This window comes from Mytilus edulis, chromosome 13 (assembly GCF_963676685.1).
Source record: "Mytilus edulis chromosome 13, xbMytEdul2.2, whole genome shotgun sequence".
In the NCBI taxonomy this organism is placed as follows: Eukaryota; Metazoa; Mollusca; class Bivalvia; order Mytilida; family Mytilidae; genus Mytilus; species Mytilus edulis.
Window position 1 is genome coordinate 61,674,846 of NC_092356.1, and position 20,024 is coordinate 61,694,869.

Below are 20,024 nucleotides of genomic sequence, written 5' to 3' on the forward strand. Positions count from 1 at the left end.
AACTCATCATAGATACATCAATAGATTTCTTCAAAATTACATTTTATAACTACAACAAAATTTAACATGTGCAAATGTTAGAGTGTATACACATCATAGGTTAAGGACACGTAGATCAGCATGTCAACGTTCAGAAATGTTTGTTTGTTTGTTAAGTGAACAGGTTGTACAAGGGGACAATACATGTATTACCAATACAAAGCTCATAATTCTCAATAGACGAATACGAAAAGTGTAAATAGTTAATGTTTTAATATTATTCCTAACTCGCTTAACAAAGAACATATGCAATCGACTATTTCATAATATAAAGGTCTGTGAGTCATTTTCATTGCTCCTATCGCAGAAAGGAAACACATTCACGTCATTGATTCAATTTACATTGTTCCATTTGATGATGGAATCTGTTTTTAAATGATTTTACACCATGGGATCAATGATCTCCACTCAAAAAAAGTTTTCCTTGTATTCGACGCTATCGGGCATTTTTTTTGTGACGTCACAATAGCAAATTTAACCAGAGGTTTAGCTACCGAATTAGACTATTTACCGGATTTGTTATCTCATAAGCAACACGACGGGTGCCACATGTGGAGGAGAAACTGCTTACCCTTCCGGAGCACCTGAGATCACCATTGGTTTTTGGTGGGGTTCGTGTTGTTTATTCTTTAGTTTTCTATGTTGTGTCATGTGTACTATTGTTTGTCTGTTTGCTCTTTTCATTTTAAGTTTGAGTTTGACTATCCCTCTGGTATCTTTCGTCCCTCTGTTAGCTAGCTAAAAACCGGAATTAATCCACCATTTTCTACTTAAGGGAATTCCTGAATAAAGACAACAGTAGTATACCGCTATTCTATAGAAAATAAAATGTGATAAACCATGATTCCTTCCAGATTCTATAGTTATTAAATGATATCTCATGACATCATGTGATTACAGCGGATCCTATTTAAGAAATTATACAAATGTCGGAAAATTTGAATGTAATGCAGCAAAACCTCCAAATGTTTGCGAGCTAAAATGTTATCACTAAGCCAATGTTAAGAGCGAACATGTAACTTGCTCATTATGTGATATTTTATTATGGCCGTCTGAATTCAAAATTTTGGATTTATTCCACAAGCATTGAAGTATTTTCTACTCTTACGAAAAATCCGCTATGAAAATTTATATAGAATATCAGTCAATAAGCCAAGAAAATATTGAACGTTCTGGTTGTAACATAATGCCCAAAACTCCAAGTCCTATCTTCCATATCCATCTCTGCCGCCTGCAATAAACAAAAAGATCACTTTTTGCAACACTTATTAAATGCTTTTAAAACATTCTTATAAGTTTTTTAAACTTGATTTAATTTCTTATTTAAATTGACATTAAAAAGAGAATACAATCCTTTTCTTAAAACTGAACTACATGAATTGTAATTGGTTATTATCTTGTTAAATTCTTTGTATTTTTTTAATTTTAAAACTCATGACTACTTGATTTTAATGTTAACCATTGCTAATAAAAATATGTTTTTTGAAAAATAAATATCATATTTTACCAGAAATTTCTTTTCTTTGATAAATTTGGCTGCCGACCATGCAGCCATGCAACAAATCTCGGTACCTCTGAAAAGTGTATCAGATATTATAAATTTAGGTACATGTAAACAAAATATAACATTTAACATTACTTGTATTTATATACCTTAATGAAGTTATTTCTTTTAGAACGACATGCCACTCTTTTGAAGATACAGAGTTTCGATGAAATGTGGTTCTAGGCAAAAATAAAGTAAGAGAAATTATTAACAAGGAGTCAATTTTTATGTTACAATGCCGTGTTTTCTTTCTTCTACAAATCATGAAAATGAGTTTTTAATAATAGCCAAACAGACCTTCATACGGTCTTTTATTTGATCAATCATGACACTGCGGAATGTTAAACGAAAACAAAAACCTTAAGGTCAAGTAACAGTAAATGAACGCCGTCTATCGGATTCCGCGAAATATTGCGACGTTTTGTACGAATTACGTCCCTTTGACCAGATTTTGCAATGTTAAAATTGTTGTGTATCATGTACTGATTCTATATATACTTCGAGCATATATATGTACACTTATGAAACAATAACCATTTAGTAAACTTTTTAAAACGTTTATGGAGACTTGTATACAATTAATTTTATACAGAACAAATAAGATGTTAACAAAGATGTCAGTTTGTCTGCGTGTTTTACTTGTTAACCTGAAGATGCATAAAAAACCACACGACACTCTTTCAAGAATTTGTAGAATCATTGATATAATGTTTGTTTATATATGCGATGTTAAGCAGCAATATATGGACAGAACACGTTCTGTCGTGATATTGTACCAAAACAAGCTTTTACATGTTCCGCTGCTAAAAAACCCGTTTTTTTTTCAAAAGTGGCCAAATCATATATCGGAATGGAGTTAAATTGTAAACAGATGACTTACAAGATAGTCTAAGAGATTACTGAAATTGGTTACCCAAAAATGACAAAGTTCAACTATCTCTCATTAGAGTAAATATTAATAAAGATCAAGAACCTGACCACATGCAGACAGCAAAGTACGTTCTAGGATTCAAACTAGATGTTTTGCGGAAAAACTATAAACTATAAAGGACGACGGACAGACGGAAGGACGGGCGGTCAGACGGAATGACGGACGGACAGATGTACAGGGGTAGTTGAGGGGGCATAAAAAATATAGCTTCAATTACATCTTTTATTGCGTCAACTTGTATACAGTTACCCTGATGATTTCTATTTTAAAGATTTTACCATTTTTGCGTTCATGTACTTACAACGTATTTTTGTCGGAATTAGTAATTGTTTTAGATATGTATATTGATAATGAACATACTTGTATCACATTTTTACAACGTATAATTTCTTTTTAAAATGTGCCATAAAAGAGGGTCTGATTGGGGTTTACGGAATACAGAATAATGGGCAAAAATTGCAGAATAAAATGCAAAAAAAGAAAAAGTGTATAATGAGGTGCTAAAATATAAAGAATAAAGAATATTGGTAATACTAAATAAAAAAATTGTGATAATTATCCAGACTCTTACGATAAAAAGAATCTATCAATACGAAACACATAATCATCGTGCATAATCAACACGAAGAACGTTGGAAATTATTATTAGCATGATAACTTGACGTTATATAATAAAAACTACGACGTCACGAATTTTTATGGTTTTTTTTGTCAAAATGTTGGGTGTGCGTCGCTTCTACAGGGAAAAAGATGTCGGTGACCATATTTTTTTTAATATAATCTAATTCGTAAGACAAAGAAGAAAAAAATATTAATTTAAAAAAAAATTCTATGGAGCGCTTCTCGTGATTTATACTAGAAACCGAAAATTGTAGAAGAAAAATATAGATTTACTCTATATATTCAATGCAATTTAGTACCCTCTCGGACCATTTTAAAAATGGATTTTTCTTGAAAACGAAGTCGGTGACATATACTTTTTTTTTTACATTTTCTAATGTATATTTTCAATATCTAATTGAGTTCTAAGTTTTAAAAAAATCTATGGACTAGTTTATTTACTGATCCTTGACCTTAAGAAATGCATTATTTAAAATATAAGGTTATGATGAGTATACAAAACGAAAGAGCAAACGTGGAAAATTTTGCAGCCTTTTTCAAAGTATACATACATTTTGAATTAATGTCTTCTACTAAGTAACGGTTATAGTGATCGATAGTTAGAAATATGTTTTCGTTTTCTCCAAAACTATATGACAAAAGCGTGACGAATATGCGTTCTGGAGATTTTAAGGTGGTATGGGAGTCTAAAATAAAAATGATAGAATTTGTTCATATTTTGCCAAAACGTAGTATCTATTGATAAATGTTCAAAAATATAATAAAAACGATAGGTCACCGCGCATTTTCTCAAGCTACAAGACGTGACAAAATGACACATTTTGTATGGATTATACAGGAAAAAACACCATTTTGTGATTAGAAACTAAACAACATGATAGAATTGTTAAATACTTAAGGAAAAGATGGCTTTCAGACAATGTTTTGAGAATATCAAAAGAAAAGATATGGTCACCGTACGTCTTTTCCGGTTAAAATACAAAATATGAAAATTTCATGTAGAATCCTTCAGAAAATGTACTGTTTTAGAGTTACATCCCCTTCAAATGCCAATTTAAAAAAAAATTAAAAACAACCAAAAATAATCAACATTTGCAAAAATATTAATATTTATAAGTTATAATCTTATAAATTGGTTCTTTTAAATGAAAATTTACATTAAATATCTGCATTCCTGCAACAAGTTTTGCTAGCTTGATAGAAAATATGGACCTTTGATTCTCTGTTTTTTACAATCCAAGATGGAGGAAGACACCAATACCACCTTAATGGCAACATAATATACAGTTTAAGACGCGGAAGATACAATGTACACATTCAAAACTTTAAAGTCAAAGGAAAACTGACAACGCCATTACACAAATCGGAAGACGAAGCGCAGACAAATAATAAAACAAACTTCCACCTAGAAAAGTAAAGTCTGAACAACATGTTCCCAATTGGCGGTAATTTCATGTGCAATAAAAAAATCATAAAAATCTCTGTAACTGTGGTGTCCATTATTTTACTTTCAATGCGATAGATGATATCAGCAAAGTTGCTTTACTTTGAAAGGTTCAGGGATTGACATATATTGTCTATATAGTGTAACTTGAAATTAAAGAGCAATGTCTGATTCTTTATATTTTTCTTTTTATTCGCAATAGATGACGTATGCGACATACAAGGCTTAAATTAAAATATTGTTTGTTTGCCCTTTACCGACCGACCCTATCAATTCGTTCCGCCTGAAAATCTTTTATTTGTATTTACCAGCAAGATTTTATTTTATTTTATTTTTTCGTTCCTACCCAAAATCTTATATTTGTATTTCCCGCTCAAAACTTTTTTACCGGAATCCTCGGGTTTTATCTTTACGTATAAGGTCCAGTCCGTTTGGTATCACCTGAGCGTTTGACATGAACACTTGCATTTGAAGTTTCAAAGCATTTGTTTGAAATCGATGTTGAACGCTTTCTGAAATCATGATATGAAGTACGTTACTCTGTACCTTTAAACTTAAAGAGCAGGGTTCATTTACAAAAAAGTTCGTTTGATACAAAAGTATTAACGTGTGTACAAACTAATTTGTAAACGGACGTTGTCTTCTATGTAGTGATGGCCTTTTGTGATCCGCATATCAGAATGATTATGTTAACGATGCCGCTAAATTATTTATATCTGACATGAACCAAAAGTGACAAAACCCTGTAAAGTGGAGAATATCTGGCAGTAAAATCGCCAAGTTTTCCATACAGATCATTTATAAATGTGATGCAAAATATGTGACAATTGAGTTTTAAGTCTTATTATAGCATTTTTATTGGAAAAAAGGCACAAACGAAATTTGTAACACTCTAGGGACTTTTTCTACTAGTAATATATGTCTGCCCGGACATTATCTTACCAGTACAAAGTTATCTCTTATATATTTTTTTTTCAAAACTAATAGTCCCAGCGGAAAACTTATTTGCAAAAAAAAAACGGACAAAAAAAATGACATTATGCAGATTTTGTATCTATAAAATAAAATATTTTACCTACCTGCCTACCCATGACAAATAATATACCGAGCCAAGTTATTTTTTTGGGGAAAAAAATAAAATATTTTACCTACCTACCTACCCTGTTTCAAAACTTAGGGTCGGAAAAGGGCAAACAAACAATATTTTAATTTAGGCCCAAAATAAAAGAACAAGTCGGTTAGAAAAGTAGCTCAAAAAATGTATGTGACAATTGGGTTAAAGGAGCACTAGCTGTCAACATTTATGTTTACCGATTTGACTCAAATACTCATATTTATTTAATAACAATAAAAAACATTTATCCACACTATAAAAAGTCTAAAATAAACATTTAACAGGGCATGGACTCTATAATGTAAATCTAATTTTCGTCTGTATTTTAGTCTAGACGCCATCTAATTAACTATCGAGTTGACCTTCGAAGGTCATGTTAGCAATATTAACATCAATGTAAATATAAATAGATTAATCGAACACTTGAAATTTTATTGGGAAGATAATTGTGTAATTTATATCATTACGAAATATATTTTTTAGCAAACATGCGGAATGTAAGGATGTACAGATGCACATACGTACCAACATATATCGATAAATGGTTAAACTTAACATTTAAAGGACACATTAAAGGGAAAGGGCACGATTTTAACTGCTACGTATCTTCAACAACATATATAAACATGTTGTTGAAGATACACTTATATCTCAACTATGCGACATCGTGTAGATGAACAGACTGATGTTGTATGCAACATATAACATTTATATATTCATAACGATTTCTTAATGTTTCTCTAATGAAAGTTTTTTAGTTGTAGCATTTTTCATTTCGAAAAACCTACCTTTGATCAGAACGTTTATACACGTGGCTAAATCTATCTCCCCTAATTCAGCTGTTCGTATTTTGTTTAGCCTAGCAATGTAAGATTCCCTTGGTTGTAACAAAAACTCAAACCGTTCCGTCAGCCTAGTAAGTTGTTGAATCCTTTCGTTGTACTCACTGTCAGACATTTGAAACTGACTGGAATGCTGTAGTTTATTTCTGATCAACCGTATTCTCTCGACATCGTCTCCAGTGTTTGTTTGAATTGATTCGTTGGGAAATCGCTGACCTCCCCATCCATTAGATGGTACTCTCAGATTTTGTCCCCTTATCTTGCTATATAAATCGGTAATATTACTTTCATCTCTTGGTTTTAGTCCTACATAGTTATCATGAAGTAACAATTCATATAAAATATCGCACATCAATTCTGTCGAAATTTTTTGAATCCGTATAAAGTTCATACTTTCGTCTGTTAACTTTGATATTTTGTCCTAAAATATTCAAAGATTAGGCATAACATAATAGAACTTAATTAGTATCTTGATCCTCTATGGTTGTGATCATTAAAAAACAAATTACGGGTTTTGATATGACTCGACAAACTGTTTATCTATAAAGTGTAGATTGTTATCCATCAAAAACTGTGAATATAATTATATATTGTTCAAGTAACTAAACCTAAATACAGGGTTCGATCCCTTCTTTTTCGTACCTTGATGGGTTTATTTATTATGGATTTTATAGTTGGAACATCGGTGAGCTAATGGGATTCATATCTGAATATAGACCAAGGCAACAGTAGTGTGCAGCTGCTCAATAGTCATAAATCGATTTAATTGAGACAAATCCGGGTCACAAACCAAATGCGAGGGTAACACATCAACTGTTAGAAAAAAAAACTCTTAAAAGAGATGCATCTCACACTTGTGGTACTGCTACTCATGGTTTAGATTTTAAATGTGAACGATTCATTAAAAAACTAAGACTACAGCAACAAATCCGCTGAAAACTTGTAATACAGACCTTTGTTTTTAAAGTTGATTTTGAAAAATGTATACAACATATGCTGTTCATTTAAAGTTACTGAAAATGGTGTAATCAATGTAACAATTTTAAAATGTTTTTAAATGGTCCACTGAATATAGATAATAATCATGAACAACCTCAGAAGTGCGAAAATTCTTATTAAAGACATTACCTCTCCTCGGTTGAAGGCCCATGTTTTTCGGATTTTTTCTGTGGAATGAGTGTACCCATGAACATTACAATAGAATTTTTTCTCGGTGTTGACTAAGGGACCTAGTTCAACCATGCCTTCCAGACTTGTACTTTCACTAAATTGGCATTTCACTTTCAGAATGTAATTTTTCAAGGAGTCTAATCTGTATTTTCTTTGTATGTACGTTAAGTCATCTTCGATATCAAGGCGTATTCGTTGTCCTGAACAGGTTATAGTTGTGTTCCATCTCCAAATTTGCACCTGGATAGTATTTTGGTATTTGCAAAGGAATAACTTTTCGCAGCCGGTGAAATCGATGTCAAACACGCATGCGCCTCGGTATAACGCTTTCCTGGATGATGACGAACTTTCGTTGCTTAAATTGTACCTTCGAAGTAAATAAACAACAAGGTGACAAAAAAAAAACACAGGTGGTAAAAACTCAAATTCGAAACAAAGAATGGATGTTTTTTCTTGCCCAACAAAATTATTGGTAATACTTTCAATAGCAGATGATTTTACTATGCAAGGAACACAATACAGTTTCTCATGTTCTTTCTGACGAACAACATTTGGCATTTCCACGACAATATCGTATTTTTCTAATAAGTGCATGATATGTTCTTGATTGTGTGCTAATTCTGGGTCCTTTTGCTGGAATATTGTTTGTATCATTTTCATACCTATGTATCCAGATTCTTCATAATCCTTCCAATTCAATTGTAAATTTTCTGAAATAAAGTCTCTTGCTGAAACAATACATCGGAGAGCTTTGACAAACCAGTTTGGATTGATGATTATAAAATCAGGTACATCGTCAAAATAAATGACTGTTCCAAGATCATGGTGAAATTTCAAGAACATTTTAAATTCATCTTCATCTACTATAAGACAATGCCTTTCGTCACTTATTTCCTTAATGCTTTGAAACGATAATATATTTTTACCCATTTTTCTATGCTTGTTAAGTTCATTTTCTAAAGGGATCCATTTCAAAGGCATTTCTACGCCCCAGTTTTCTTGTTTTGTTGAAATATCGTAGATATACTTTCTGATGTTTGGAATTTCTTTTCTGTAATTTTGCTCATCAGTATTAGATAGAAAGAAATGTTTCCGAAAATGTCCTCTTTTTTCATCCCTCTGCACCACGTTGTTTAGATCTTCCTGGTACTTTGATTTTACACCATCTAGGTTATCCTTGAAATTAACAAAACGGAATAAGCAAGATTTTTTTAAGATTAATCAGAAAGCAACGCTCATACACATAAGTGTGTAACATGAAATAAGTAAAAAAGATGATATTTTAATTAGTTGTTAATGGCTTTTAACTAGCTGTCAGTAACTGCGAGTACTTTCAGTTCTGTATTTAAGGATTTTTTTTGTATGTTTTGGATGTATAAATATCCTGCTCCGTCCAGTCGGTGTTTTTATGCTTTGTTTTCTATATGTGACTGTCTGAAGTCAGGATCCTGTAATTGAGTGATTGTTGTTTGTTGCTGTTGATCATATATTTTGTTTGCTTATTGTTTTGTATAGTTCTTGTCTTGTCCTGTTGCACCACTGTCACATGATGAGGTGGGAGGTTGGTGTCCGCTTACATGTTTACATGCATGTCCGGTGCAAAATGAAAAGGATTAGTGTCGAAATCGCGATATTAGATAAAGACAACAGTAGTATATCGCTGTTCGAAATTCATAAATCGATTGAGAAAAAAACAAATCCGGGCTACAAACTAAAACTGAGGGAAACACATCAAATATAAGAGGAGAACTACGACAAACCGAAACACAACATTAAAAGGTAACACACACAGAAACGAACTATAATATAACAATGACCATTTTCTTGACCTGGTACAGGACATTTTAATAACAAAAAATGGTGAGTTGAACCTGGTTTTGTGGCATGCCAAACCTCCCGCTTTTATGGCAATGTTAAATATAACATTAAAATGACATTACATGATAGGACTACAATACAAATAAATGGGAGAACATATAGGACAGAGAAACACACGAATAATAGTTAACAAAAGGCGCCAGGCCTAAATTAAACATGCTAGACGCGCGTTTCGTCAACTCAAGACTAACCAGTGACGCTCTGATGAAAAAAGTCCGAAAGCCAAAACAAGTAAAAAGTCGAAGAGCACTGAGTACCAAAAGTTCCAAAAAGTTGTGCCCAATACGGCCAGGGTTTTCTGCCTGGGAAAAGAACATCCTTATTATTTAGAATAACTCTGTGCAAACAGTAAATTTCTATAAAATGACCATACAATTGATATAAATGATAAAACCGGTGACTAACTACAAAATAAAAACGGATAGATAAATAACCTAAACTAGCATATCAAAATTCACAGCCGCGTTAGCCAAATCGATAAACGCACAAATTTAAGTGACGTCACATTTGAAGTTCTAAACATTTACCCAAAAATAGGATAGAATTAGGATAGAATTCAAGATTAGGTTTGTAACGTTGATATAACATTTATTAATAACAATGAAGATTACAATACTAATTAATATCAAATAGTGGTAGTGATAAAATAATTAATTTTTATTATCTAACTATGTCGGTATTTCTTCTAAATCAAACTAAACCAAATATATCGTATAAATTTAGTTGAACCAAACTAAAATCTTATAAATGAACTGGATGATTAATTATCAATGTTAACACGACATCGTGTTAACATCGTCAACATTGTAAGAACTCTTATATATTGTTGACACAAAATTGATTGACGATGTGAACGATGTAAACACAAAGGTATAGACTTGGTTTACAATATAATTAGGAACTCTTATATATTGTTGATATATAATTCAGTGGTTGTCGTTCGTTACTGTATATTATGTTTGTATTTCGTTCATTCCTTTTTACATAAATCAGGCCACTTGTTTTTCGTTTGAATTTTCATTTCGGGATCTTTTATAGCTGACTATGCGGTATGGGTTTTGATAATTGTTGAAGACTGCACGGTGACCTATAGATGATTACTTCTATGTCATTTGATGTTTTGTGGAGGGTGGCCTCTTTATGAGTTGTACCTAATCAGCATTGTTTTTGTATCATATAAATATAAATAAAATGTAGTCACAAAGTCATACAAGATAAAGTGTATATCAAAATAAGTGTTTAAGGTTTCTAATTAAAGATTACACCTGTCTATATAAATTGATTTGATATCTTGCTTAAATTTGTCAGCTAATATTATTATTTGTAACTAAAAATAGAGCTCTTGCAAATGTGTATCTTTTTTCTAAAACAAAACACTGTACGATAAATTAATTTTCGTTGATCGTGTAAAAAATGTATTTTCGTTGATATTTGATTTCGTGGTTTTGCCAAAGTCTGCATACAACCTATAGAATATGTATACTTCTTTGAACATTTAAATTGGTAAATCACCTTTACCCAATAATTCACGAAAATTGATAACCCACGTATTAAAATGAATCCACGGTGTGGAGTTTGTATGTGTTAAAACGATGCCTGTGGGGAAAATGCCAATGACTAAACAGTCAATTACAAACCATAAAAAAAGACATTTAGACAGGTTGAGAATAAATTTTACTAAGAGGACTATCAAAAACCGAGGAACAATATTGAATACCACTTTCAAGGCGCACAGCTATAGGAAAGTCACATATTAAATTTTTGATTTTGCATTTTCCTCATTTAATTGATAGAGGGGCAATGTTCAGATTTTATCAGATTTTTTGCTACACTCACAGGTGTCGCTTGTTTCTTTTTTATAGCTTGTAAATATGATATGAACACTTTTCCACACGAGAATGCTTAGTTATGGCATCTACATGTTTATTTTGATTTATTTATTAACTGGTACAGTTGGTCTTTATAGATGCATTCAATTTTTCCAGTGTTGAATTTTACGAGTGTAGAAGAACGCGGAATAAAGAAAATATAGTCAAACTGTTCTATATTTATTTCATATATTATGACCTCATGAAGAAAATATGTACTTCATATACTTGAAAAATATGTTTTCAAAATACTTTGTTTAACAAATTCGAAAATATCTTTTATCTTCAAATTTTCCTCTAATTTCTTTGGAATTTTATGCGACTGTCATACAAGTGAGAGGTTTCTCTGACTATTAAACCAGGTTTGATTCACCATTTTTTACATATGAAAATGCACGTACCAAGTCAGGAATATGACAGCTGTTATTCATTCGTTTGATGTGTTTGAGACTTTGATTTTGCTGTCTGCTTATGGACTTTCCGTTTAGAATTTTCCTTTGCGTTCGTTTTTTTTTGTTATTTTACTTTTCACTATCTTAACATAAAACCGTACGGAACATTAAGTTGCTCGGTTCTGTGTCATTTTGTCTCTGATTGAAAGTTTCTTTTTGACAATCATACCACGTATTTTTTTTTAAATATAAGTTAGACATATCTTTCAATAGTTTTTTAATTACTGTTAGTCTGTTACACTTTCCTTCGACTGAATATACGTACTTGTATTGTATCAGTGTGTGTAGTTACAACTATAATCGGAGGATTAAGAACACTGTCAGGGCATGTATAACCAAATGTATGGATGCAACTACTCCAGTAGTCTATATATCCTGTAATGAAATAAGAATACTTATTAAAAGTTCAATATCAAATTTCAATGTACAAACCAAGATACAAAAACTCTGAAGGAATCACATACATGCAAAGCAGAGGACCGGATGCGTTGACAGAGTTAGCATCCCCTGTTTATAGAATCATTTGCAGATTGTTTATTCCTTTCAAATGTATATAAAAAGGTCATGTAGTAAGTGTTTAAAAAGAAATACAGAAACATAGCATACGGAAGTCTGGAGAAAACTGTATGAAAAAAGAAACAAACCAAGGCTGGGTTAAGGCTACAACGAAAACAACATATCCATGGTCATCTAAGAAAATAAAAAACAAAAAACTTAACCATGACTTTTCGACTATATTGGACCGTTATTTGAATTAGCTTCATCATGAGCATCAACCAACCTTTTATCTAGGATATCATGATTGGGACCATAAGGCCTGTAATATTTCATAATCTAGGATTAATTTATATGTAGGTACACCTTCGGATAATTGGTGGTTTACGGACGATTCAAATTCGATAACAATTATCACAAATTACTTAAAAAAACACAATATTTATTGTACATTTTTTAATCATTAAATGACAATGATATTGGAAATGTACATGCAAATGAATATCGTCGATCATGCATAATGTAACGGATTTCTTTTTTTGCGTTAGAAGTCTGCTACATATGTATTTTAACGACGGTAATCGTTGCTGTATATTGATAACGAAAGAAGCAGATCAAATTATATCAATACACTAATTTCTAAAATCTAAGGTAAATTCAAAATGGTCCATAAAAACTGACATTATCGCACGTTAATTTTTATCAAATCAACGGAACGAATGTATAACAACTGTCAATTCCTTGCGTTGTCAGCTTCTTTTCCACTAATCAGTCGATTGATGTCCTTTTTGCATCATTCGTCTCTCTTCAGGTACATGCTGTAAGTGTTTCTCGTGTTTTCTCTCAACTTCCAGCTACTTGAACGTTCAAAGTTAAAAAAAAATCTGTTTTTAAGTTTAAAGATATTAAACAAAAATGGTTTTCAAAATCAATCATCAATTACATGATTACTAGTATATTAGATTTTAAACAATTATTGTACAGTTTTTGTTTTATGTTGTTTGCATATGCATATGCTATTTTCTTAATGAATTGGCATTACAAGTACAGGCACAAGATACCAAAGGAACATTTTAACTCATAAGTCGACAACAAAGTATCAACGTCATCGCTAAAAAAGAAAAAGACAAACAGACAACCAACAGTACACAGAACACAACATAAAAAACTAAAGACTGAACAAAAATAACCCCACCAAAAACTGGGGGTAATCTCAAGTGCTCCAGAAGGTTAAACAGACTCTGCTCTACATGTGGCATCCCTTGTGTTGATCATGTTAGTACAAACCCCAGTCATTTGTCTAATTCGGTAGGTCGGGGAAAAGGGGACATGATTGTAGTTTCAACCATTAGAACACATACGTTGTAATCTGTGAAACAGATATTCCATAACAGTCAACCAACTCGTTATGGCGTCAGTAAAATTAACGAATTTCATTACTTTGAACTCTCTTGGTTTACTAGCTTCCCTGTGAGCAGAAACCCTCTATCAGGGATACCATGATAGGAAACACAAACCAGGAATATTGTACCAACGGGTAGATATAGTCCAAAAACAGTGACATATCGGAAATATCGTGATATAGTAGACAAAGATCTCATCACTGACTTGAATAATTCTGCCGTTCTTTGTAATCCAGAGGGATCATCAGATGAACTTGTTAAAGTATATAACTCTGAAATTCAAACTATCATCGATAAATATGCTCCATTACAAACAAAATACATTTTGCTAAAACCTAACTCACAGTGGTATACCGATGAATTGCATGTAGCAAAAAGAGAGCGCCGAAAAGCTGAGAGACAAGTGCGTAAAACAAACTTAGAGGTGCACAAACAGATTTATAGGGACAAAAGTGTACAATCAAATATACTTCTCTTGAAATGTAAAAATGAGTACTTTTCTAACAAAATCCTAGAAATTGGAAACGACCAAAAACAGCTGCATAAACTTTCGAACAATATCATGGGAAATAAAGCAGAAACTGTATTACCATCACATCAGAACGAACATGCATTATCAAATAGATTTGGTAAATTCTTCGTTGGAAAAATAGATACAATTCGGAACAACCTGAGTAATTTGGACAACTCATCAACAGAAATTGATGATGCCCTTGAAGCCGATGTAAAATTCGATTGAAATCCGCTTACTTCGATTTCACCAGCGTAAGCTGCAGAAGTTCGAAAGATAATCAAGAGAGCTGCGGTAAAGTCATACGAACTCGACCCAATTCCTACTTATCTCTTAAGATCATGCCTCGACAGCTTACTTCCTATCATAACCAAGATAGTAAACACTTCAATGGCAGAATCGCATGTTCTAGCATTTTACAAGGAAGCAGTTTTAAGACCTTTGTTGAAAAAATCTCGTCTTGACGTTGTTTAGTTAAATCAAAGCACCAAGGGTGCTATAGGCAGTTAATTAAAAAAAAAAAAAACGAAGGCAAACGTGGCAGAAGTTAATATGAATATTGTGGAAGAATTGGTTTAATTTTTATCTCGGCTATTTCAATAAATAAGAAAGTATTAAAAAATGTTTGTATTTCAATGTTTCCGCCATCCAATCCTACCATTTTTAAAAGTTATTTCATTTATTTTAAATATGTTTCCTTTAAAATGAGCCATAAATGAAAATTTTTATAGCCCCAGAAATAAAAAAAATAACTAACAATAATTAAAGTAAATTCAACCTAGACTTATTTTTTGCATCAATTGAATTTTGTAATAAACAAGAAATAATTATAACAGGATGCTGTTACGAAGTCTCCTTAACAAAGTTCCAATAATTTGTCATTCCCATGGTCGCCTGACATTTGGCAAAGTCTAGTACAAATTAGTTTGGTCTAGTAAAGTGATATGTATATGTGACGCCTAGGAGATTGACCCTGTATGTCATTCAAATCTTCTTGAAATGCCAAACAGGAATATATATGGTTTAGGGGTGGGGATCTCGACCGTTTAAAAGTTCGTAAAAGGTGTTATGGGGAAAGGGGGGGGGGGGTGATCCCCAGGGCACTCGCCCTTTATTTCATTCGATTAGTTTTAATGTCCCATACAATAATATATGGTTTCAGGGTAGGGATCTCGACCGTTCACAAGATTTCAAAAAGAAGAGGGGTGGGGTGACCCCCGTGGACTTCCCCTATATTTCATTTGATTTGTTTTATTGTCCCATACAAGAATATATATGGTGTAGGGGTGGGATTCTCAACCGTCTACACGTTCTCAAGCAGTTAGGGGTGGGGGTGACCCCCAGTGACTCGCCCTATATTGTTTTATTGTCCCATACAAGAATATATATGTTGGAGGGGTGGGGATCTCAGCCAATCTACATGTTCTCAAAGAGGAGGGAATTTTAGTGAACTCCAGGGACTCCACCTATATCTAATTTGATTTGTTTCATTGTTCATATACAAGAATATATATGGTTTAGGATAGGGATCTCGACCGTTTACAAATTCTCAAACAAAAAGGGGTTGGGTTGACCCCCAGGGACTGCCCAATATTTCAATTGATTTGTTATATTGTCCCATACATGAATATACCGGTATATGGATTAGGGTTAGGGATCTCGATTGTTTACAAGTTCTCAAGGGGGTGACGCTTGGGAATCCCCCAAATTATTTTCAATTGATTTGTTTTATTTTGTGCCATACAAGTATATATATGGTTAAGGGATGGGTATCGTGACCGTTTACAAGATAAAAGCACATTCTCAAATTGAATGGGGGATGGGGTGACCCCCATGGACTCATCTTATATTTTAATTGATTTGTTTTATTGAGCTGTTATCATTACTAAAGACCGCGTGTGTCTATCGCTTACTGTTCTCAAGTTGTAGTCTTTAGAATTTTAAAAAATAATAAAATCCCATAGGGTTCTATAGGAAACCCCTCCCTTCTTTAGGCCCCTCAAAATAACCTTAAATAGACCACAATGCACAAACGAAAAATTTAGTCTAACATTTTATGATACCCTAAGTTAATCTGACAAGCGGTTTTGGAGAACCGCTGCGGACAAGTTCATTTTTAAAATGGCGGAAGTGGACTCGACCAGACTTGTCTCTGGGACAAGTTGTCCCGCATTCCGCATTTCTTAAAATATATCGACTAATCGATTTCCGGTTCTATTTCATTCATAAAATATCAACAACTTTATTTGGCAAGGTCATTGATAAACGGAATAGTATAATAAAAGAAAGGAATTTAAATGTGTATACATTAAATTGAAATCAAATAATTAATCACAATCTTCTTAAACAAAAAGAATATCATGATTAACAATACTTACCTTCAATCGGGCTTTTTTTTTATATCATCAGAATCAAATTTGTATACCTACTACATTTTGTAACTTTCGTTTCGTGTAAGTTAAAATTACCGCCAACTTAGACTACTTACTACACGTGACGCCAAACAATATTCCTGCGCCTTTTTCCATTTTGGAAATATAAACGACTTGTAATTAGAGATTTTCGGCGATTAAATATTTCATACAATTGTTCTTTGACATCTTAACCAAAAGCACAGGGGTTAATAAACTACGTACGGATTTCTATTGAGCACTATTTCCAATGTGCAACTTGAATTATTTTACGTCGTTCAACGTTATCCTTGTCATATTTTTTGTATTCCAGAATTAAAAGTATGAAAAAAGTGTCCAATTAGTTATAAATAACATATTAGCCTGCTAGATAATAACAATGGCACTTTTTTCAGCATTCATTGGGAGGAATACAAATCTAGGGTGCTAGCATAAGGCAGCTTAACTGCCGTAAAACTATAGTCCCATTTCGAACTTGCCTTTTACGTCTAAGATCTTGGAAAAGGTAAGTGAAACTCGGTTCGAACAGTATCTTGAAGAAAACTCACTTTTCGACAACATGCAGTCAGCATATCGTGCTTGTCATTCGACAGAAACAGCTTTACTAAGGGTTCATCATGATATATCATTGGCACTCGATAATAACTGTTGTGCGGTTCTTGTTATGTTCGATCGATCCACTGCATCCAACACTATCGACCATCCCATCCTGATCAATCGGTTAGAATACTCGTACTGCATAACTGGCTCAGCGCTGTTGTGGATGAGATCATATCTTGATGTGTTGCAATTGGCTCCGTATTGTCAAATGTAATAAACATTAAATATGGCGTTCCGCCAGGTTCGGCCTTGGGACCCCGATTTCATTGTATTTTTGCAAAACAGATCAGTAAAATATGTCGGCGACACAACTTTAGCTATCATGGGTATGCTGATGACACTCAAGTCTATCTAGTTATCAAACTATTCGATAATTGGGACAAAATTTCTTAACGTCTAGAGACTTGTTTAGCTGACATAAGCAAATGAATGTGCTTAAACATGCTGAAACTGAACCAAGACAAAACATTCTTACTTTTTTATTACTGTTCTGTTTCCTTTTTATATTTGTTCAAAAATTTATTTTATTTTTATTGAATTGATTGTTTTAATGATTAACACCTCTTTTAACTGCATTTATTGTTTTCTGTTAAGCGCTTAGAGTAATTTAAACTACATAATGCGCTATATTAATATTGTTGATAATAATAATAGTAAATAATATAATATACTCCGTATGCAGGCGTTGCTGGAATGTTACTACATAGAAATGGAAAGTTCACAATAGGGAAGCTTAAATTATCTCTTTTTTCGTAAAGTTTCGTTTTTCATCTGATCCTCATTGTCAACTTTTAGATGGTAGTCCAGATATGAGGCAGACTTAATTGTATCTGGTGTATCCTTTATCTCAAGTTCAATATGTTCACCAGATTTTGAATTATTTAGTGCGAAAACATCATCGATATAGCGATGGTAAGGTTGAAGGATACTGCTAACGTTCTTTCTTCTCTTGCAAAAGTTCCTGTATGAAGTCAGTCTCATATAAAAAAAAAAGAAACATGTCGACAAGAAGAAGATGACAGTTGTTAACAATGGAAGTGTCGACTATTTGTCGAAAAACACGTCCTCCAAACATAACATATATGTTGTCAATCAAGAAACCGAGCATCTTGATATAGTCAGTTTCAGATATATTTTTTGTTTGAATCAGAGTCATTTTTACAAAGTACGATTCATCTCTTCCTAAGATAAGATATTCATCTTTATGAACAAGGTAGGACCAACTCTTTTAATGTATTTTAGTTTAAAACGGGGAATGCTTGTGTAAAGTGTAGAAAAGTCATGTGTTTTAATACTAAGATGAAACAGTCTTAGATTTTATATATTTATTCAAAAAGATCTGCAAGATCTATATTTGATTCTCAACAATAGGTAGTCTCACAAGAACTATGAAGCCCAGGCGTAATGCTTGATAAAATTTATGTTGACAATTTAATTTAGAAAGAGATTCGTGTAGCACTTGGAAGACCCAGTTATTTAACGTTGTTTGTAAAGACACAATAACTTGAAATATCAACATCCGAATGATACTCTCTTTAAGAAGCAGTCCACCTTATAATCATCCATAGTGTAGGATATTCATCTGCTATAGTTAAATTGATTCAACTTAATTCAAAATTGATATAAATGGCAATTTGCACACAAAAACTCAAGCTGTTGCTATGGAAACGACCCTTCCTAGCAACAAGGTGTTTAATGGACTTAAAACCCTAAATTTGCTGATTTAGTTTCAATTATAAGAACCTTTGATGTATACCAGACATTAAAGTAGATTGTTCTGACATAGGTTTGTACATAAAAACATTGTTTCTCTGTTTCACACGAAACTCTGACATTACTGTTCTCGTCTTTTGTTAGATTTATAAAGAAACATTAAAAAATATAATGGTAACTATGTTTTTCGGTTATTGTCCCCAAATAAGACTTAATAAAATGCTTCGCTGAGCGCAGCCTGATACGACCGCAGAGGTCGAACCCTGAACAGTTGGAGCAAATTTGGACACACTATTCAAGCTTGATACTGTTTGAATTTTGATTGTGATCAAATTTTGACATAATATACATGTAGGTTTCTGACACAAAATAAATGTGGCCAAAGATCTTAAAAATCCATTGCGCAATACTGTGCATTTAAAGATTTCTTCTTAAAAATATTCAAAAATGTTGAAAAAAAATTTGAACCCCTTTAAAGAATTGGAACCCCCTCTAGGAGCAATAACCCCCAAACTCAATCCAAGCCTTCTCTTTGTAGAATATAATCTTGTGGTACAATGTCAGAGAGATCCATACACTAACACGCAAGTTATTATCAAAAACTACAAAAATGCTTGTTTTTGGCCCCCTTATTCCTAAACTGTAGGTACCATAACCCCCATAATCAATCCCAACCTTCCTTTTGTGGTAGTGAACCTTCTTGTAAAATTTCATACAATTCCATTAACTTAAACTAAAGTAAATATCCGGTAACCAACTACGTCTCCGGACGTCGACGACGACGACGATGACGACGACGCAGACGCAGACGACGACGGCTACATTATGGCATTATGCGAACCCCAAAAAATGTTTGCAGTCGTATAATAAATAAGCCTTATCACCTGGTTCGTACGAGTAACACGAATGGTGCCACATGTGGAAAAGGATCTGCTTACCTTTTCGAAGCAGTTTAGACCACCCCTGGAATTTGGTGTGACTCGTGC

General features: G+C 32.9%; 1 protein-coding gene across 1 annotated transcript in view; it reads right to left on the reverse strand.

Annotated features, from left to right (window-relative positions):
- Positions 1-237: 237 nt before the first annotated feature.
- The window catches only part of LOC139500616 (uncharacterized), a 31,276-nt gene continuing 11,489 nt past the window's right edge, over positions 238-20,024 (reverse strand). Inside the window, exons 5-9 of the mRNA XM_071289365.1 lie at positions 12,171-12,280; positions 7,666-8,883; positions 6,484-6,958; positions 1,547-1,613; positions 238-1,270 (exon numbers count right to left, since the gene is read on the reverse strand). Coding sequence (XP_071145466.1) covers positions 1,180-1,270; positions 1,547-1,613; positions 6,484-6,958; positions 7,666-8,883; positions 12,171-12,280 — 1,961 coding nt within the window. The 3' untranslated portion in view covers positions 238-1,179. The remainder of the gene's footprint in view (positions 1,271-1,546; positions 1,614-6,483; positions 6,959-7,665; positions 8,884-12,170; positions 12,281-20,024) is intronic.